The sequence below is a fragment of the Rhea pennata genome, chromosome 6, assembly GCF_028389875.1.
Source record: "Rhea pennata isolate bPtePen1 chromosome 6, bPtePen1.pri, whole genome shotgun sequence".
NCBI lineage: Eukaryota > Metazoa > Chordata > Aves > Rheiformes > Rheidae > Rhea > Rhea pennata.
In genome coordinates this window covers 22667108-22689364 of record NC_084668.1, presented here as the reverse complement: position 1 = coordinate 22689364, position 22257 = coordinate 22667108, and the positions used below count along the sequence as shown (strand labels likewise).

At 40.6% G+C, this 22257-nt stretch overlaps 1 protein-coding gene across 2 annotated transcripts; it reads right to left on the bottom strand.

Moving 5' to 3' along the window:
• Nucleotides 1–2493: 2493 nt before the first annotated feature.
• Nucleotides 2494–20547, bottom strand: GORASP2 (golgi reassembly stacking protein 2). 2 transcript variants are annotated; one of them, XM_062578410.1, is made up of 10 exons: nt 20401–20547; nt 11634–11714; nt 9152–9355; nt 8644–8730; nt 8075–8205; nt 7336–7468; nt 7095–7218; nt 6622–6708; nt 4328–4438; nt 2494–3525 (listed from the first exon to the last, which is right to left on the bottom strand). In XM_062578410.1, exons 1-10 carry the CDS (start codon nt 20461–20463, stop codon nt 3206–3208), a joined length of 1341 nt encoding a protein of 446 aa, XP_062434394.1. In that variant the 5' UTR covers nt 20464–20547; the 3' UTR covers nt 2494–3205. The 2 variants fall into 2 exon arrangements, with proteins under 2 accessions (XP_062434394.1, XP_062434396.1); XM_062578412.1 differs by lacking the exon at nt 20401–20547 and adding an exon at nt 19772–19846.
• Nucleotides 20548–22257: the final 1710 nt, after the last annotated feature.

Here is a 22257-nt window from a genome sequence, read left to right as displayed (position 1 = left end):
TACTGAGCCTCATCCTGCCCCCTTCAACTTAATGCCATACACATCGCTCGCTCAGCTCACTGAGGGGCTGCCAGGCACAGCCCGGCCCCTCAGGCAGAGCTTGATCATCCTCCAACTGAGTCGCTGCCTGTCAGGATTTGCTTGTGTTGAGACCAACTTTGACCCTGCCCCACCAACAGCTCGACGTAAGTCAGCAAACTGCCAGCAAAATTCTGGAATTTAGAAATAGCTTAAGCTCAGCCCATTCCTGCCTTCAGAGTGTTTGGTCTTATGGTTATCTGCGAGCAGCCGTGTGACTAGCATTGCTTGGCGGCGGGGGGGGGGGGACGGGACCTAATGCTGTTGTTGCTGGGCATAACTGTGCAAATTCAGCAAAAGGAAATTACAGCGCGCCACCGTGTGGCACTGCACAGCTGTTTTCCAGGAACAAACATCGACTGCTCAAGTGCGACTGCGAGGTTTAATGTTTGACAGGATTAATGGAAAAAATGGCCGTCACAGGCTTAAAAAATAGCCTGCCTGTGGGCACTGCAGCCCAGCCCCCCGTGGCAGCGGCGGCTGGGGCCTCAAGCAGAGCCCCAGGGACCCGGCAGGCGCTCCCAGCCCTCTCCCTACTCACGGTGGGAACACCGGAGCTGTCCTATGCTGAACAGGAAACTCGCCCGCTCAGCTGTAACAAGTTGTAAGTACTAAGCCTTAAGCGCTGGCTTTTCGCGTCTACAGTACTTGCGCCTAATCACACGCAGGGCTGTGGTGGGTGCCTGGCTTAGTGTCTCCCACCAGCATTCTTTCTTTACAATTTCCTGTGTTAATGTTTAAAACAAATATATGCCTATTCGTAACTGCTCATTAAAACCTGAACACACAAAACTCATTGAAACAGGGCTAGATTGGCTCTCAGTCCCTTCGTGCATCTGACATCCTCATCTCTCCGTGCTCTTTTCAGGGGAAAAGTTATTAAAAGACTCTCTTACCAAGGTGTGACTGAGAGTTCTTTAAATAAAAGTCTGCTGATGACTACATTTAAACACTGATGTGTTTCCACCACTTTCCTACCCCTCCAAATGCTAGATACATACATAAAGCTACTTTATGGTCCACTCTTGGCAGCTGAAAACTTTGCCTGACTTCCAGCTAACTTTTTTTTCCTTCTTTCTCTCTCACCTCCCCTCCCCCCCGCCCCCAACTAGGAACAATTGTACAACAGCTACAACAGCCTGCAGACATTTTAACAGAAAGCATTAAAAAAAAAAAAAAAAAAAAAAAAGCGCCCGTTATCTTCGGCCATTACATCAAGGGACATCACACCATCCTGCAACAATGAAAGAGCTACCCACGGACACTGCTTCAAGGCATCCTGTTGCACTCAGCATCCCGGTAAGAGTTACTCTAAACTAATGTGACAGGATGTTATTGCTACCGCTCTTGAGTTAGAGAAGGAAGAGAATTATGATGAAGGTCCTAGCCAGGGACAGGTATAAAGAAAGAAGTTAGTTAGGGGAAAGACTGTTAGAAGTGTGAGAATTTATGGCCCACAATACCAACAGTCTGTCTGTACACAGCAAGGAAAAGAAGCAACATCCTTATTCTCCTTCCAAGGTTTAATTCTGAGGAGTGTGATGCTGGCAACACAGAGGTGTCTCAAAAATGCATTCTGAGAACAGCAAATGCCTTACTTACTTACTTACCAAAGACAGAGGGACTGCAGGCTCCAAGCAGTTGAGAAAAGAAACTGTACAGTGTGAAACAGAGAAGTGTTCTGGGTCTATCTTTGACACAAGCATTTAACGGCCTAACATGTGATGAGGAAATGTGCATTAATGGGCCAGAGGAATGACAAATACCTACATAACAGAGATGAGACACGACAGCAGGCACTGGATAAGGTTTGCACTTAGTTATACTACTTCTTTGAGGTGTTACAGTCAGCAGTAAGATACAAATACTACTCCAGACACTAATCATCAGGCACACTGCATTAGCACGTGGCTGTTGAGACTGACTGGCGCTCCAACTTGCTGATGGATCTGGCACAAGTTTGCACATACTTGCAACAAACAAACAGGTATAAATGAAATCCTAGCAGTGTAGAGGGACTGGACTAGTATGGAAGTCTTCCACATGAACTGCAAAATAAGGAAGCTGTACCTAATATTAAGACCTAAGGCTATAGGAACAGGCACACACCAGTTTATACAGGGGTAGCTCTGCTGTATGAAGGGGATAGCTTCACTAAAGCAATGGGAAATGCAATCTTAACCTACAATTTTCTTTCTGAACATCAATTTAAAAAGCCAAGTATGCATCATACGCAGGTGTATTTCATGACCCATTGCTGCACTGGGCCTTAACTCCTAGTGCTGACCTTGCCTGCCATTATAAAGTCTGACATTCCTCTCTTGGAGAAGCCCTTTCACTTCTCTGTGCCAAAGAGCTGAATTAAATATAGCTAGATGAGAGTTTATGCATTAAAGAAATGTGCTATTCAAAGGATAAAATTCCAGGAATTTATTGCTGTATTTATGCTTTATCCATTAATCTGTCTTACAGTAGTCATGAAGTGCCAAATTGTGTGCTACATTTAACATTTCCTATATTCTCTTCCAAATGCCATTTTACAGTGGGTGCGTGAAGCAACACAGCAGCAGTCACAAAATAAGGCTTGAGCATCTCTCATGAGCTTAAAAATAAAGATTTGTATACAAGCTGAATAAAGAGATGTCAAGTAACAGGTCACTCAGCAACTTTAATATCTTTAGGTGGAAGTTTTGCAAAGTTAAAATTTACAACTCTGAACGTTTTCATCCCCACTGTAGCAACAAGATACTTGCAAAGAACAGGAACTATGGTACGTAAATGTCACACGCAAGAACTGCTTCATTTCTATCAGAAGCAAAAGTTGGTAATTATAAGCAAGTAAGTAGAGGCCTAGCAGACTAAAGCTGTCAGCCTATATTAAAAACATATACCTCCAAGTTTGGCAGTGGAATTCTATTTACCACCTTTTTTTGGTTAAGTACAAGTACTCTTCCTCCCCTCCCACCAAGATTTATAAATCCCCTTTATTTTTATTATACCTCCATATTATTTACAGAACTCCTAAAGATTAAGTACAAACTAGTATGAAATTAATGATAGCTTGCTCTTCAAATATGTATCCCATGGCTAAATAAATACCAAGCCAATCCAATAGAGCCATCTGGAGTTATGATTCAGAAGCTTTTATATCTGTGATCCCAGGTGCTTTCTCATTAACTGTAGAGGACTCACTGGATCTATCAACAATAGTTGCCTTAGAAGCTGGGGTAGCGCTATCCAAGGCGAGCGCAGAGGTCTGTTCTACATTTACAGTAGCGCCAGGGTCAATAGAAAAGCTTCCAGCTTGAGACACGGAGGGAAGCAAATCTGCAGGCACTGTAGATACCTCTGTGACCAAAGGAAGCAGAGGAACGCATTTGGGCGGCATCGACAGAGGCGTTATTCCCATCAGATTCAGAGGTGGCAAGGAAGGAAGGGAAGGCAAACCTAGAAAAGAAAAAGAAAAAAGCAGTGAGCCACTGCATACCACAGATAGGTACAGATAGATTCTGTGTTTAATTTTTTTCCTTCTCTAATCCCCCATTTATTCTTGGAGGGGAGATAGCCTTTTAAATTCAATGTGAGCATGATATATCTGCTGATTTAGTAAGCTACTTTCAAAGCCGGTTACTTTTTGGATTTCAGAATTGAAGAATTCGAATAAAACTCAAGTTCACTTCCCTGTACATACAGATGTTCCCTCTCTCCAGATAACTATGTCTTTAACATGTTCATCCTGATGACTAGATTTTTCTGGCATGCATTTAAACTACCAGATACAAGAACAAGAATTTTATTCCAGGTAAGCTTCCAGTTCTTTTTTGCTTGCTCCATGTGCATCTTCAGCAGTTTGGTTTTATTCAGTACCATAAATCTAGTATTAGCTGGTACTTTCTGGCATTCAATCAGGATGCTTCGATCTCCTTGGCTAGCAAACACCACATATTTTCTTCTCCCCATAGAACTATATATTTTTATTTTTAACACTGCACAATCTCCTCTTAGATCATAAATCAGGTCATATAAGATGAACCAACTAAACACAGGCATAGATTTAATATTAGATTATACTGAAAAATATTCCTTCTCTACCCAATCTGAGCACTACTGCCAACTTCTGTCTCAGGGAAACATTCAATTTATCTCCTTCAGGAGTCCATCAGATAACAAAGATCAGAGCTAGCTTTAAATTAGTGTATCAGAGATCACCAAGGAGCATTGCAACGTTTCCAGTTGTAGGAGCCCATACCAGGCTGTATGATTTCTGGTATATCTGCTCCAGGAATGATGTGTGGTGCAGGTAAATTAAGTTTGGACAGATCAGTCAGGTTGGGAAGCCCTGCTGGCAATGGCATCAGACCTAAAAGAACAGAAAAGTTACAGTAGAAAACTTGTCAAAATTGCTTTTTCAACTATTTCTCAGATCTTATTGACCATTTAAAGTTATTTTATATTGCACTACATCTGAATAGCATATTTACAGATAAAAATGCAAATTAACCTGAGTCTGAACCTTCAAATCACACAATGACAACAAGTTGCCTATTGCTGGAAGTCAAGATTAGAAAATGCCTACTCCCAACCTTTTATATTTTTCTCTGAGGAAAGTAAAATTGTACTTCAAGGAATGAAGTTCTGAATTCAAAGCTCAGCTTTTAAAAAATGGTAGTTATGGTGCTGCAGCACCATACGGAAAGCCCCCTATTCCTAATTTGAATCGCAGCAGAACATAACAGGATGAAATCGCTAAAAAGACAGACGTATTAAAGATCAGAAATACTGCTATTAGTCTTTTCTATTCAGTTTATAACTAGAAGTTAGATACAAAAATATATGAAAAAGGTAAGACAAAGTAACTTTCAAAGTTAGGAAGGACTGAAAATACAACAGAAACACAGAATGAGCGTAACAATCCTTCCAACAATGTGTTTGCTGTGAAACATCTTTCCTCCCTTGGTTTTCCTGTCTTACAAGAGCTGTATTTCTGTGACAGTGGCTCTCTTCCTACTTTGTGTTTAGTTCAGGGAAAACTAATTCCAAAATAAAGTCCTAATACTACAGTAATAAGAGGGAGAAGTGGAAAGTCTTCAGCAAGGCCACTATACAAAGATTTTGATTTAAAAAAGTCTTTTACTTACTTTCCTGTGAATTTATTAGCCCTAAAGATAGACCTTCATATGACTCAAAGAGCTTGCAGCTCAGCTACAGGCCAACTTTAAGTAGTCTTTTTAACACTGAAAAAAACCTGAACTGCAATGCACACAAATGCACTCATTAAACAGACTGCGTATTTAAGATTTACAGTTTCACTAGTATGGACATGCACACGGTAAGCAAGAGCCCAAAAGCTTTCAAAATGGCAATCATACTATTCAGAGAACAAGGTGGAAGGAAAATAAGTACAGGCAGGCTTGGAGTTTTTGGTGGGGTAGGGGGAAGAGAACATTAACAAAAACTCAACTTAATGGTTTGCCATTTTACCTAAGCAGTACAAGAATAAAGTTGTACATGCATTTAGCTCTACTATATGTTATTTCTGTGATAGAGAGCATACCTGCAGGCATTATTTAAAAACTTTAGACACATCTGTATCTATTATCTCATTAGCATACAAAATATAAAATACAATTCCTTTAGTGTTTTGAACACTAAATTGAGTCCCGCACCAGTGCACTGATTAAATGCCAAAATCCTGTACAAACCTCATCTTACCCACTGCAAATAATTCTGGATTATTAGCGGTCAAAATACTATTATCAAGAAATAATCCAACACTACTTTGTAGACAGACTCTCATTTTTGTTAAGATACTTTAATTTAAAGAATAGTTCAGTGATAGTAGAATTCACATTAAAATGTTATGGCAGAATGCTGAGAGCTGTATGACATTTTAACAGTTTACCTAAATAGATTAATAACTTTAAATACAATTCTAAAGCAAAAACAAATGACTGCAACACAGGGTTTTATATTTTTAGCCCTCTATTAACACTAGAAAAAATGATCAAGCAGTGTATTAAAAAGGAATCTCCTAAAATGGAGTTTTTATTGGCAAAAACAAGGCAAAACTAGTCAAGACACACCTTCTTAGATCTTTCTTCTATCATGATGTCTGATTATCAAGGACAACCAGGAACTGTAAAGCTATTTGTATATTTTACAGCATAAAATTCATGAAATATGGCAACAAACCATGTATCAACACAACAAGTGTTTCAAATAAGATAGCTAATACTTTCTAGAGAAATCCCAAACACCTCCTCTATTGTGCAGGGGGACATAAAAGGTAATTGATTATAAACTCTGATGCCAACTCAGTCATCTGTGTTATAGATAGGATGTGCTCATACTCTAGAAAAATCCTTAAAGTTGTAAAGGTGTGTCATGACTTTTAACATGAAATGCATACAGTATTATGAAGTTGTAAAAAAAAAAAAAAAAAAAAAAAAAAAAAAAAGCCAGTGGAAGAGACAGGCCTCTTCCATTTTTCCCTGAAGTTTTTTATTTGGTTTTAGAAACGTTTTAAGAATTTTACCTACTCACCTGGTAACGTAGTTGCTGGGTTAACTGGTGGCACAGAAGCAAGGGATTGACTTACTTGTGGTGGTAATAATGGAACTGTTGGAACACCTGGTAGAGTATACAGGAAAACAACCACCATTCAATTCAAGTATGTAACACTTCAGTTCCCTTCCTCAAGGGAGTGAAAATAAATACATACTAGCTTACAGGAGAATTAATATTTGCCTTAAACAATCATAAAGTGTTGATGAAAACCAGTAAAAACAGTATTTCAAATAATATATATTCATATTTCCAATAGAAGTTGCTTGGAATTCTTTTGTGAGCAAGCCGGGCACACTATAGTGCTCTAGGCCTTAGCTGTTGGGAAGTTTGGGGAAGAGAGAAGTTTATTCTACAAACACCATCTTCTATTAAATTGACAGGAACCTTTTTTGAAGCCCAGAAAATTAAAATGCCCATGCATTTCAGAAGTCAACTACTTCCATACTAACCTGTACTGAGGACATTACTGACAGTAGTTGAGGGTGAACTAATAGAAAGTCCTGAAAGGCTCTGTTCAAGTCCTGCTGAACCAGGAGGTAATGTGGGTGAGGGATTAACTGATGACAGCTGAACCTTAGTTAAAGGAAAAAAAGGTACATCATTAGGGGATTTGTTTCCACAGAACCAATAAAAGCAGAAAAACAACGTAACAATCCATTTTACCAAGCCAAAGAACAGATTACAGTGTACCTCTGTAAAGCCATCTTTGAGGGGACTGAGCGATGCAGTGGGCAACTGTCCTGGGAGAGAAATTTTCTTTCCCTCTTCAAATGGCCGTGTAGGTATCCTATGTAAATATCCATAGCCAATGCCACATCCGAGGCTTTTAAAATATGAACATTTGAAAGTCAGTGAAACTACTTAAGTAGTGTGGACTCTACAGCAAGCAATGCATGAATAACTCAATATGCCAACAAGTTTAAACATATGTTCTACACAACTGCATTGTACAGAAAAAGACAAATATTGCCTTATTTTCTATAGAGAAATAATCTGTAGTAGATAGCTACAGAATTTCCTTTCAGTTATCAGCAACAACCATGTAGAAAAAAACAAACAAACAAACAAACTTTATTGTTATTTGGGCCAAGCAGCTATACAGCTTAGAATTCAATGTGGCCTATGATTTGCAGTCCTCTGTTCTGGCTACTGCACAATACTTTAAGAATATACTACAGTCTAACAGCTACCTAAAGTCTGCTGCTGAAAGCAGTTACTGCACTTCACACGTTTCTGAACTGGCTAATTTACTGAGTAAATACGGCCCCTGACCTCCACTGCATTAGTAACTAAATCTAAATTGCAAGTATATATTTTGCCATATAACTGTCTTTTTCTGTCTTTATAGAGAACTTAATCTAGCAGATTTTAGACTACTGTTGTACAAAGCAGCCTTTTTTCCCACCTATATATGATACAGTTTCCTTACCTGCCTTCTCCACCCCAGGCAGAATTTGGAGTAATCACCACTTCCCGACAGTTATCTGTGTCTGTATTGTACACATAAAGTTTTAATGGCTTTGCTTCATGTGTTTCAATAAGGGAGAAGAGATCTTCAGACTGCAAAAGAATAACAATGCGTAAGGGCTTTTTCCTCCTCATTTTAGCATCTGATATGTGAATGATCATCTTCCTAGTCCTAATCTTCTGTAACAGAGCCTGCTAACTGCTAAGTATTTGTTGCAGTGCTGTCACATTATCGTAAGGATAACTTCAACACTGTGTTGTGCTAACAACTCAGAAGACACAAGCTGCAACCCAGATTTTAAATCTCTTGCTTGAAATTTTAATGTGAAGTACAAAAAAACAAAAGTTCTGACTACGTAAAGATATTTAAGAGTTTTATTTCCAGAACTGCACCATGCCAAAGCTCCTTCCCTTCTGCATTACGTTACTTCCATTAGCACTGAACAGAAGCAGAATTTGGGATCTTTCCAACTACCCTGGTATCGCCTTTTAGTTTAAAAATCTCAAAATCTTATGTGTATATATACATACCTCATTCATGACAGTATCTGCTCCAATGATATAGTCACTATGAGGTCTCAGCCCAGCTAATGCAGCAGGAGAGTTTGGTTCCACTTCCTAGTTTTAAGATGGACAGTTACAGAACATTATATTACTGTCAGGATATAGCAAAGCAGTTACACGTGCACCTCACAGATGTTCTGATTCAGACATACAGACCCATCAGGTTTTTGATGCAATTAGTAAGACAGTCACTGAACTAGTAACAGAGTAACTTCATGACAGTCTCTTTAGCTACTGTTACAGAAATTCTGAATATTGTATGACACCACTGATTTCAGTGCAAGATTTGATAATATACTCACAGGCATACAGTTCTATTTTAAAAGTCTTTCTGAAAACAAAGTCAGAAAACAGACCAATTTGACCTCAAGGCTTATGTACACCCATGCAAGTTATTTTTTCAGTAAAAAGACAAAGACTTGAACAGTAAGCAATACATTTTGTGTAAGAAAATTATTTGATTGTTCATACGCACCAATACATGCCATACATTTTCGTTGGCACCATCAAAGCTGCAGAAGCGAATGCTCACTCCCAGCAGGCCCTGTCCACCCCACATGTTGCTGGGGGTCACCGATGTTTCTCTTAGTTCCAGTGTTTTGCTACTATACACGAGCATTTTTACAGGTTTTTCAACATTCGCTTTCAATAGGTCCTTGAGAGTGTCATTGTCTTTATTCTGCAAATGTTCAAACAAAGGCTTGGTTTAGAGTGTTTCAACACAGTCATTTTATAGCACCAACTTTATAGCACCACTTTTGTATTTTAAAGACCCCATAAACATTATGCATTATCAGAATATATCTCTACAGCTATTTCATAGCAACCTTTCAGTCCCTTTGCAATTCTAAAATACAACTTTAGAGAAAGCCTTCAACTTCACAGCAACAAGCCTTGCTTTCCAAATATATAAAAAAATCATTTAATTGATTAATGATGAACACAATTAGATCTATGACATGATGTGCAGGAAACCGACATTTAAATAAAGACATACTCTTTATGTACCTCAGGTACTCAGTACCTGTAACAAAGTTGATATCCGAAGCAGTAAACGTTCCTTACATTTAAGTAATTTATGATAGGATTAATGTACTTACACACTAACTAATCACAGTAACATGCTTTTTTGTTACTCAAAATGTAGAGTAACAGCACCTTTTGGAATTACCAAAAAAAGTGAAAACAAGACCAGTCAATCATACCATATAAAACTGTGTTTGTCAGCAGATATTGGGGCCGGCTGTACTGCAGAAGGGAGCAGAGGACAGAGGTGGAGCCATCTCTGAAGGAGCTAGCACTGTACCTGGAAGCAGCACATCAGCCCCACAAGGGACCAAAGCTAAGCTGTGCTGCCCAGAGGCATCTCGGTTGCAGGCCCAGTTACACCACTTTCAGGCTCCTAGTTCTCTCTTATGAAAGCATCACATTTCACACATGGATATAACACGTTGCTCTGATTTAGCTTAACAATTCTAATGCAGTGATGCCTTATGCATTTAGACATGGACCTGTTCATTTAAAAGCCACATAGGACATCTAAGTGTAATCCAAATCCTTACTTGTTAAGTAAATTCTTTATTATTAAAATGCTAGCAAACTGAAATAATAAGTTTAAAAAAAAATTATTATTTCTTGGATAGCAACAGAGCTTTGGCAGTAGGACTTCAGTCAAACCCCAGCACTTTCAGCTCTGGAGAACTGAAAGAGGGACTAGCCTATGGTACAATTTTGCAGGCTATAAAGCATTGACAATTACTTTTAAAACGTCTGTCTTAAAATGAGTTTCTGATGCTAATGACTTCAAATGCATATACTTTAACTCATTTCCTCCCCTCCCCTCCCCCAAAAAAGAAAGGAATACCACCACAAGCATAAGTGCTCACATATTCTTTCATGCTTGAAAATCTCAGTTGAAAGCCCATGTAAATATTATCTCACCATCACGTTACAAATACTGGGCAACAAGATAAACACTGTTAATGGAAACTTTACTTTCAGTAGCCTCATCCCCTATAGCAGTAACAGCAGATCATAAACAACAGGGAAAAAAGGAAAAAAAAATCAAAGGAATTCAGGGCTAATCTGACTTCTTCAGTGACAAATTCTCTGCTTTGATTCGTGAGTCAAAATTTCAGATCTGTGAGAACTGTGCCAGAAAAACAAAATATTTCTATTTCCTAGACCTATGTCTGTCTTTGGCAGGGCAAAAGAAACTATGATCAAAGCTCAGGTGAGTACAAGTAGGCTTTATTCTTCCACTTTGACCAACTCCAGTGACAGAAGGTACTTTAAAGCAACTATTGGGCCTACTTCATATGCCTCCTAAAGCCTTAATTTTTCAAGGAGAGTGGGTATTTCCTCTGTAGGAACGAGCCTAAGCTATCACATCCTTAGCTCCTTCCACATTCTCCTAGGCCTGCCTCACAGGTTTTAGAGGCCCTCCTGAATCCAACTGTACTGGTAGAAGAGCCGACCCACAGCCGTCCTTTCTCACCGCTCTAAGAGTTTTTCCATCTCACTACAGCTCTGCTCAGCAACTTTCTCATGTGGTTCCTCCCCAACTACCAGCTTCAGCAACAGGTATTTCAACCAACCTGTTTCAACTGCAATAAATGAGTTCACAAGCGCTCACACAGTTTTACAGACAGAACAAGGGGGTAACTAACAGAAGCAGCTAGAGGTGGACAAGTAGTAGTATCATCTTCTCTTGGTGCAGATGTGTGCAGAGAATCTGCCTGCATCCTTATTCTCCACCTTAAGTTTTTTTTTTATAGAAGTGTAACTACGGGGTGAAGGAAATTGTTTTCTTATGCAATTAGAATTTCCCATTTTAGATTAAGAAAAATATTTTATACACATTTAAATAAAACAAATGCATTAGTTTATCTTTAAAAGTAGATTCTTAACACCTTGCTTGTATTCATTCAGCATTATAAAAAAAGCAATACACTTACCAATCTTGAACCATTAATAGATACGATAAAATCAAAAAAGGGCTCCAGTCCAGCTCTATGCCCCGGTGAGTTTTCTTGTACCTGTCAGAAAGTTAAACAAGGATTTAGCAAAAGTATACCAATGCTGATTTCTAGGTTAGAACTTCATTTCTGTTTGTGCAAATTTATAGTTCTAGAAGCTACTGATGTTTGTACATATGATTTCTAATGTTCAAATATAATACTTTGGACCAAAAGCCCCTTCCTTAAATGGAGTGTAAGGGGGGGGGAGGTAATTTATTTTGTTTGTTTGTTTGTTTTTAAGACCATTAATTTACTGAGTAATGAAACAACAGTCTCTACTCACTGGGATAAGCACTGTTTCTACAACTGCACCACAGAAATTGTAGATATTTATTTCAATTAAGGTGATTATAGTCAAAGTGCAAGCTTAATGAATTCTGGAAAAGACAGTCAAAAAGCAAAATCTTCCCAGAAAGGTGCCAACACTGGACCTTGCTTTTTACCTTACTCTTATTAGAGGAAATGCAGAGTCACATCTGCATAAGCACTGGTTGTCATCTCACGAACAAACATCACCTGCTGACATTCTTGAGAAACAGAGGACATTGTACAAGCTAGGATTCATTAAAACACCAACAAGCTGCAAGGAAAAGGGCACATGCAATTTTGTAGCCACGGCAGCTCAAATAGCAATCCAACTACTCCACCAGGACAGAGCCCAAGTAGTGGATATTCACTGCTCCCAGAAGCTTCAGGTCTGCTTTCAATTCCAAATAGAGTAACTCAGAAGGGTATTTTGCCAGTATTGTTTTTTCACTATTATATGCATTTCCAACAGTAACTTCAACACAAGTTCAATCAATCTTTTCCTATAGCCTCCGGAGAAAAGAATAGAGCTTCCTTTACTTGTCAGATGGTTCATTTTACCCACTGGCTTTTTCCTTTTCATGTTACTTTCACCTTCCAAAAGGTCTGCAGCTTAATCCTTTACAGTGTTGTTTTTAATTTTTGTATTATTCTAGTCTGACATTACTAGTACAAAACAGCTGGTTTGTTCAATGCCAGTCTGATTCTGCAGAAACTGACTTTTCTTAATATGACTTGTCTAGAACAAAATATTCTAATATCCACAAAAGTAAGAGGAAGGTTTTATATTTGTCAAGTCTAAGAGTGTTTATCTCTGCCTAACATATTCACAAAATCAGAGTCTAGAAAAAAATCCACTCCTGAAAGGGAGTTTTCTATAACGGATGCCTAGAATATTAGTGTGACGACCTCAGCATTCATTAAAGGATAATCTGGAACCAGATTAGTTCTGCAGTCGCATGACTACAAAACTGACAAAGTTTTGTAAAGCAGCAAAAACTATGAAATTAACATTAATTTTCCTGGTCCATAACACACACCATAGGCAGCAATAACATCACAACCCCCCCACTGATCACTTCTAACCAGAGCCCGAGTGTGTCTACAGAAGTGAGTCTTCAAGATGCCTGTATGCTCCTTGGAAATAACTGTCTATGCTTGAAGATATACTGATACCCCAGGTATCAAGTATTAACTGCTCTCAATCTACCCACAGCGTCAGTCACCAAAGCAACTTGCAGTCCAGCTAACTAAATCCAAAGTAACTGCCTCCTCTACATTACTAATTCAGCCTGTTGACACAAGACATCTCTAGCCAAGAATAACTGGAGAGAAGCTAGCAAGCTGTGTACGAGGCATCAGGGTCAGAGGAGGAGCTAAGCTCCACGTAGCAGTCCCTCTGACACCAGCTGTGTGAGAGTGCTGGCACACTGTAGACCTTGCTTTGACTCTAGTGGGCTGTACCCAGAGCTAATTAAACATTACATATTAAAACATTCAATAATGTAGAGCTACCCTCAGAACAGTCTCTGCAAGCAGCTTTAGCTTACAAAAAGAGCCAAACCAAGGCTAAAGACACTACGTACGTAATTTTACTCAAACGTAGACAGCACTAAGTTGGGTGTTGGAGGTTTTCCTGCCACTAAATAAATGGTTTCATGACAGCAGAATTAAGGACCACCATTTTCCTATGGACACGTTCCGTAACTGTTTTCTTAGGCTTGAAGCTTCTCTTGCAATCAAGCGACTGAGGCATCTCCTCTGATGTGGCTTCTCTAGGACCTAATAAAGGATGAGCTTGTGCCGTTTGTCGCCTTCCCCTCAGTGCCGCGAGCTGATGTGAAATACCTAATGGAGTCTGTGTCTCTCTCCACGACTACTTCAGGTTACTTATAGGAACTTTTGTGTTTTTAACGAACACAACAAAGACTTTACACCTAAATGAGGCTGCTAAACAGTTTAAGTAGTTATTGTGAGAACAAGAATTGTAAACATAAAACATGTCCTGACAAACCTTATTTCATTAAAGATGAACAGAACTAGCAAACTGATACGTTTATTCAGCTAGCATCAGATTGTTAAACACAGATGTATCTTGTGGCCTTGAAATTATGAAAAGACAGACTTCAGCTGCAAAAGTAGTGCTGACATGGACCAGTGTGTATTCCGAGATTTTCCTCCAGTTCTAAATGAACAAGCAAAAAACTCCCCACATCTCCCTGCCACAATATGCCTCCCCCCCACCTGACACAGGACAGATCACACCCTGAACAGTATAAACCAAGAGTGATTGGTATTCAGTAAGGTAATCTTCTAAAATTAAAAGGGGCACCTATGATTAGCAAGAATTATATATGCTCAGCATTCATTCACAGCATGCCCACTGACTCCCAAGATGGGATGTGGTATTCTAAATACAATTTTTACAATCTGTCCAAAAGTGATTAAGTAATTATAAGAGTTTCTAAGTTCTAATGATTAGTTTGAAGAAGTTTCTTCAGATGTTCAACACCTTCCCCCACATCCATCAGAATCCGATACAACTTCCCTTGGCCTATTTGTAAGCAGGCATGTACGGGCTGCCAGGGAGCTGCTCCCGAAAATAATGAAGCTCTTACAGTTGCATAAATGACAAAAATCAATAAATGCACCTCAAAAGCATGGAGCTGCGTGCTTGTTGTTATCACAGTTTCTCATCCTGTGATGCACAGGTTCAGTCACAAAGTTTTGTACTTCCCTACCTTGTCTAGGCCCAGCTTCACTGATAAAAAAGGTTTTTGGGTTTGCCAGTCCCAGAGATGCAAACCAGAAGAGCTGAGTTCATTCTACATGAAATTTCTCCCTAAAAGGTGTGACATGCTCACACCTGCACGATAACGACACTGACACCATGCAGTTTTTATGTTATACCATCTTATTTTCAGCCAGCTAACTGCACAGCTCTCTGCTGTCATGCGGTGCCAAACATACAATATAGCTCTCCCAAGAAATGCAGCAGTGAAGAGTAACCAGGAATCTTTGGGCCCAAAGACCTTGTTAATGACAGAAATAAAGATTCCATTTATCCATATGTAAATTCTAGGTCTCTCAGGCAATCTAGTTTTGTGCAGCTTTTCTGCATTTCCCCCCTAGCTTGCCTTTATAACTGAATAAGGACTGAAAAACAATCAAGTAATATAGTTCACAACAAATGCAGGTGAGAGATCGCTGATGGTGACTTGGGAAATCTCATTCTCTCAAAGCCAGCTGTTATTTCAGACATTTGAGTTACAGCCACCAGTCAGTAAATGCCATGAGTTTCTAATGGAAAAGAAAAACAGTGGAATAGACTACAAAGAGAAGCTGTGGATCTGTCGCCACCACCAGAGGCTTTTAAGAGCAAACAAAAAAGAACTTTATGAAGAATAGTTTATGTACAATTGATCCTGAATTTCAGCAAGGAGAAAATGGCTCTATGACCCTTTCAGTCTTACATAATCCTGCAGGATTTCAGTTTCTCACTGAGGTAACACTGAGTCAGACAGCAAGGCAGCTGAGCACACAGCTTGCTTACTCAGTTTGAGTGTTAATTCACTTTTAAGAATTCAACAGGGGAAAAGTTTCAAGGTCAAGATGCTTTAATTCTCATCCATTACTGCATTATTAAAAAGACTCATTTTTGGTAATAAATAAATAAAGTGTCTCTTTGCTGAGCGCAATTCCCACAAAACCCCTCTAGGGCTACCTATTCCACATGATAACAAGGCTGCTCAGCAACATGATGGTCACAGTTTTAAGTCCTAAGCAAGAGCGGCATTCTGGCATATGGAATTAGACGTGTAAACCCTTATTTTCAGAGGCTCTAAATCCTCATCAGTATCACCGACATCTATGGCAGATGAAGGCTCTCACCACCTTTGAAAGTCACATATCTTACACAAGTGTCCGCTTAGGCTTTCAGAAGCTTAACTACAAGCATGCAAACTTGAAAATTTGTATCCAAATGAAGACATTCCTGCTGGTGTACTAAATACACCACTTCCTGGGAGCAGCAGCTTTGAAGCATTTTTTTTTTCTAAATAAGAAATCTTTCCTAAATAGTATTTATGTTATTAGCAACAAAATGCTGGAAAAAAATTATAGGTCTTCTACACAATTTGGAATGGGTAATAAAACTTCATTATACATTGTCTATAAGCAATTCATCCACAAGGTCCAATAGTATTGATTTTATTTCAGTCAGCTATTTTAATACATTAAACTGTATGGCTATATTGTATTTCTTCATGAAACACCCTATTTCCCAGAGAAAAAGCTTTATAAGCTTTTTGTAGGGACACACAGCATGGAATTTCATTTTAGCACAGAGCATTCACATTGAGTTTTTAAAAAAGCAAGTTTTCCTTTATAAAAGAAGAACTCTCTTTATGGCCACATGTTTGCATATCTACTGTAACAAAGAGAAGCGTTCAAGTAAAAGTTAGAAATTTAAACCTTGCTCTGCTGTTATGTACTTTTTTAGGCAGATGAGCACATAACACAGTGACATACACATCTCTTGCGGATAAAGACACTTAAGTCATTGGTTTCTTGAAGAAATTCATTACAATAGCCCGTGCAAACTTCAGTAGTTTTGCATTGCTAAACAAGAAAGTTATTTAAAAGTTCAACTTATTCTGTTTTGATGAGCAATATGTAGAGGCAAACAATTGCCCTGATCAGCCACACAGCACATAGCCTGAGAGGTACCAGCTAAAAAGATTTATCGGCACAAAAAATGAATCAGTAAATGACAGTCTAACTGGAAAAGCATGTATAATGAATAAAATGTATTCCAAAAACAAATTGTTTCAAAAAATGACTTATCAGATCTACCTACCAAGAGACAAGAGCAACAAAACAGAGTTTGTAACCCTGTTTCAATGTCAATTTGTATGCATTCTTATTACTCATTAAAATTTTTTTACCTCCATCTAAAAAAAAAAAAACACTCCCCAAAACAAAACATAACCAAAAAAACCAAAAATCTTTCTGGTAGGGAAACAGTTTGTACAATCTAAAAGTCTCATTTTGAGAAAGCTGTTACTTGAAACTTGAGTCTCAGTTGGCTGATCTGCTCTGTCAACTACTTCTTGGCTCCTAGGGTCATTCTAACAAGATACTTCATCTATTTTGTGGCCTTCTAACACTCATTTTCCATTTATCTCCCTACTCAAAGATTTGTTCATTTTAACTTAATAAATTCTTCTCATAATTTAAAATATTTTCTGAATTTGTTCCAGTTCTTCCAAAAACTAATGAAACCTTAAAGAACCATCACAACATATGCTTTATAGAAGCTTGATTTTATCAAGGAAATCTGACTTTATCTGAGTTAGATGTCTAACACAGGAAGACTACTACAGTTTCTCCTTTTACCATTCTCTTTTCTTCTGCACTCAGTATTTTAATCAGAATAAAAGTCTACTTCAGTATGAATTTAAAGAAAATAATATTATTTGTGGATGAAGTTCTAGAAAATATTGGTCCAGACAAAGCATTTGTACAGAGCTCTCTATCAATGTGAGCTGAATGCACCTGTCTGTAATGAACTCACTGCAGAATACAGACTGTAAAATTAATTTTGGAAAAAATTAAAGAAGAAAATTCTAGTCGTTTGTATATCACATACATTTCAACATAAACATTCAAAATTAGAATTGTGAATGCACATTCCCAGCTACATAAAAGCGTGACCTAGTTCATATTAGACTTGGCTCATGATGTAATTTAAGGTGCATACCCATGAGGAAAAAAAAAAAAAGAAAAGAAAAAGGAGTTGCTCTTTGTTGTGCCACCTGAAGACATCATCATGAAGATAAGGTGAAAGGCAGAGACATCAGTCTGCTTAGGACAACGTGCGAGCCCTTTCTTGTATTTAATGTAAACAGAGCTGTTTCTTTAGAAATCAAATTCTTTAATGTGCACCTGCCAATTACATTTGCATGTTCAGATTTGATCAGAATATCAACATTCCCTTATCAAAAGCATCTTGGGACAATTAATAAGTGAGATTAATTCTAGTCAGCTCATCTGAGAATGCCAGATGCCAACAGAAAATTCCTCTGGTGTCATGTCTACAGTAGAGGTCTTCATGCTCTGGCTACAATGCCATAAACGCATGGTGGAGACAAGGGCAAACTAACCCTAGCGAAGTTACGGCGCTGCCTAGTGCATCAAATTCAAGGGAAATACCCAGGTACCGTTCTGCTCACTGCAGGCAGAACAGATGCTAGAGAAGAGACTTCCAAAAGGCACCTCACAGGACCTTCAACATAGCCTACCAAAGTTTTTTTGTACACTATCTGACAAACAAAGCTATTGCACTGTAAGTAATTTTACAGAGCATTCAAGACAACATTTCAGGAAATCTCTAGTTTTGAGCCTGATGCACTAAGGTAGAACAAACCAAGCAAAGATCAGAGTGAGTATATTGTAATATGCTGGGTTCAAAACTGCAGTGGTTTAGAAGTCATTTGCAAACTAAAGTTTCTGTCTGAAAGGCCAGACGAATGGCCAGAATACAGCAACAAGCATCAGCCGTCTAGTCTTGTCTGCCTTCGGAAGTATATTGCATCCTCTAGAATCTTTCTAACCACCCAGAAACTACAAATCATGCAACTCCTGTATTGCTTCAGAATTTCTAATGCAAAAATGTCTCAAGTCTATTAATTTCAGTTGATCTCCTGAGATGAAAACAATAAGGCAACATTTTAAAATATGTATTATTCTGCTACATATTTTATAAATCCATGAATCACAATACTACTACCACCTTAACTAGCTGTCAGCATACAACTTAAATGTTGAATACAATCACATTTTTATTTAAACATCCTCTTAGAAATGGAAAGTATTTACTCTCACCACTAATGGTCATTTATTGAACTTGCAATTACAGTCTTTGAGGAAAAAATACAAAGAATTCCTATATAATATTACTCACATTTTTTCCTCTGGTCTGTCAAGATGGAGTTACCATACTCATCTAGCCTTATAACACGTGGTCTTACTCCTAACTTTAGGTGTACTTACTCAAGACCCATCCCTCATTCTAGTCAAGCTACACAAGCCCTAAGAATACTTAAGCTCCCATCTCTGTCCTGACTTTTACTCCTTTATGTACAGAAAACATTCAATATATGGTCTCACATTACTAGCTGGTGTCTCTCTACCACAACAATTCCAAATAAACTATGCTGGTGAAGCTTAATACAGCACAATAACTTGATGGAGTGAGCAGCTTGTCTAAAAGAAGCCAAATATTTCAGTATTTTGAATGCTGTGAGATTTAACTGCTTGGTATTGCACTGTGTCAAAAATTCTCCCACCTGCTTAATACAACTAATTATTTCTCTCCATTCACCACGTTCATTAAATGCTTGATAGATAAACCATATCTCTATATTAGTCCTTCATGTTTAGGCTGCATGAAACATTATGGTATCCAAAATATGTTACATTCATTTATCACTTATTCTCTGTAGAGGCTAAAGATCATTTCTTCTCTTGAAAGATATTGATTCTAATCAAGGATAACTACTCATCACAAATTCATTTCTGAAGGTGCATAAAAGGTATCTCTTATATTTAAAAAATACAGATTGACAGGTTGCAAGTTGTCAGGAAATAATACACCACATTTTGGAGTCTGATCTTCCATAAGAGACCCTTAGAAAAGATTTCCTATCTTTGTCACAGTCCAGCCTTCAGCGAGAGCACAAGCGCAGGTCGTGCTGACTGGCCCTCACCTGAACAGAAGCGATGCAGCTATCAGAAACCGCCACCTTCACACCCAAGAAGCACTGGCCAGCAACTCAGGCAGCACAAGGTCTGTCACTTAAGTAGCTTGATCTGACACCCCTGGAACCACCACCGAGACGAACCACAGCTCAGGTCACGGTGCAGCAACCAAAACAAACCTTGGCAGGGCAACGCGCGATCCGACTGCGCCACCCGACGTGCCGCAGCCGTTAACCCGCCGCGCGAGCACGTGCGGGCTGGCAGGCCGGGCGCGTTTCTCCAGAGCACAAGCAGCCCCGGAGAGCGGCGCCGCGGACGCGGGGGGCCCGCCGGGGCCGCGACGCTCCCCCCGCCGGAGGCGGCGGGACCCCGCGGCGGGGCGGGAGCTGCTCCCGGGAGCGGGACACGGCGCAGGCCCCGCGCCCGGCGCGGCCCAGGCGGGGGCCGGGACCCCCGCCCTCCGCGGGCGGCGGCGCGGCGGCTCGCAGCCCGCCCCCGCCGCCCCTGCGGGCTCGGGGAGCCGCCGCGCGGCCCCGGGCCCGCTCGCCCTCAGGGCCCGGGGGCGCCGCTGCCCTCGCCCCGCCCCACCGCGCCCAACGGCCGCCGCCGGCCCGCGGCCGCCCCCCGCCGCGCTCACCCGCAAGACGTGGTAGCCCTCGGTGCCCCCGCCGGGGATCTCGACGCTCTGCGAGGCGCCCATGGCGGCGGCGGCGGCGCGGCGGCTCCGCACCAGGCCCCACGCCCCTCGGACGTGGCACTGCCGCCCGCCCGGCTCGGCAGGGGCGGGGGCCGCGCGCGGCGCATGCCGGGAAGCCGCCGCGCAGCGCCCCCTGCCGCCGCCCGCCCGCCGCCGCCGGAAAGCGCGTCACCACCTCGCGGCGCGCGCGCGCGCGGGGTGGGGAGGGGGGCGAGGCGTACGGTGGCCGCCGTGGGACAGGGCGCAGCCGCTCGGCGGCTGGCGGGGGGCGGAGGGGGGCGCTGGGGAACGTGGCGCGGGGCCGCTGCGTGCGGTAGCGGGCGCGATCGCTGCTGCAGCGCGGAGCGGGCGGTGGGCGAAAGGCTGCTCCCGCTGAAGTCAGCGGCGGCCCGGTCACTGGCACCTCTCAGGCCGAGGTTTCTCTGTAAATGGCTATGTGAAAGCTGCACTGAAAATAAAACTCAGTTTGGAAATTTGCAGTAGATGGTGAAGATTTACCAACCTGTCAGTTTACATCACCTTTGCCCAAAAATCACTGAGTACGTTTTTCAGCTGCAGTGGAACATGGATAGTAGTACAACTGGGAAACTGGCTAGGTATTAATAGTTCATTTATAAAGTATAATAAAGAGATATGCAACATAGGAAATTGGAAATCTTGGACAGGTCCTACCTTCTGTTGTCTTCTCTAATCTTGCAGCTGTCTCTGGAGTTCAAGAGAAAAGCGAAAATTAGGAAGGTCTGAATGTTCTTGTCCTTGGAACAGAGCTGATCGGGTGTGTTGAAGTGAGTAAGGAAGCGTCGTGATTGCCTGAACAGTGTCAGTTTATCTGGTGTCAAGAGCTGAAGTGAAAGGATTAATTTGCTGGTATAGACCAATCTGGATGAGAAATGCTGACCAAGAGTGGCATTTTGAATTAACCTGTTTCAAGGAATGCATCACCTTGCGGACATAAACAAGATAACAGCATATATTTTAATTTCAGATGCATGGCGTATCATGACACACAACACAGAGAAATCTGCTCTCACGCTTGTTTGTACAGGGCTACTTGCTGGCTCATGAAGTGTGCCACACAGCTAGCATTAAAATCCTGTCCTGACGCAAATTCATCGTGTAGCTGGAGGAGGTTGGTGGGTGGTTCTTCGTGGTGTATTGTCAGTCTAAAATTCAGACAATCTCAGTGTCTCTGAGAGTGCCCCTTTTGTATGCAAGGCCCCAGGTTTAGCTTTGCACATCGTGTTCATGCAAACCAGTGTCTCCTGGTCCTGCTATTACAAGTCTCCAGAGAGAGCCCTTCCTATTTGTGGAAGTTTGGTATATCCCCCTCCACACCTCCCTGTGCCCACGTGTTGCTACCTGGACAGACAGACAGTGTTTCTGTAGGTGCTCTCATCAGGCACGATCAGCGCTGGGTTGTGTCTGCGTGCCACGCCAGTCATACTTACATGACCTACAGTAATGTCTCTCCTTATTCCAAGAAGGAATCAGCTCTGGGACACTGAGAGGCAGCAGTGCAAAGTGAGAAAGCAAAGTGAATCATACATATTCAAAATGTATGTTGCAAGAGTTCCTGTGTTCTTAATGCCAAAAATTTATTACAGTATACTCTCAAGATATATGTGATTGGGTGAAATACGTCACACAGATAAGGCTAAAAACTATACCTGCTTAAGCAAATCCTATGCCTCAGTGCACATACCATTTAGATTTTGGAGAAAGTTCATAACCATCTCTCTTTTGTTTTTAAAGCTTCGCTATGGACAGCAGCAAAACACAGAGATATAGAGACAGCCA

Bases quoted from the DNA above. Each gene is read 5' to 3' on its own strand.
- GORASP2 (XM_062578410.1), bottom strand. From the start codon at position 20,463: ATGGGCGCCTCGCAGAGCGTCGAGATCCCCGGCGGGGGCACCGAGGGC. The intron at 8,731-9,151 runs GTGCGTATGAAC...TCTTAAAACTAG, and splicing joins AAAATGTATGGCATGTATTG to GAAGTGGAACCAAACTCTCC. The intron at 8,206-8,643 runs GTATGTATATAT...ATTCTTTTGCAG, and splicing joins CAGATACTGTCATGAATGAG to TCTGAAGATCTCTTCTCCCT.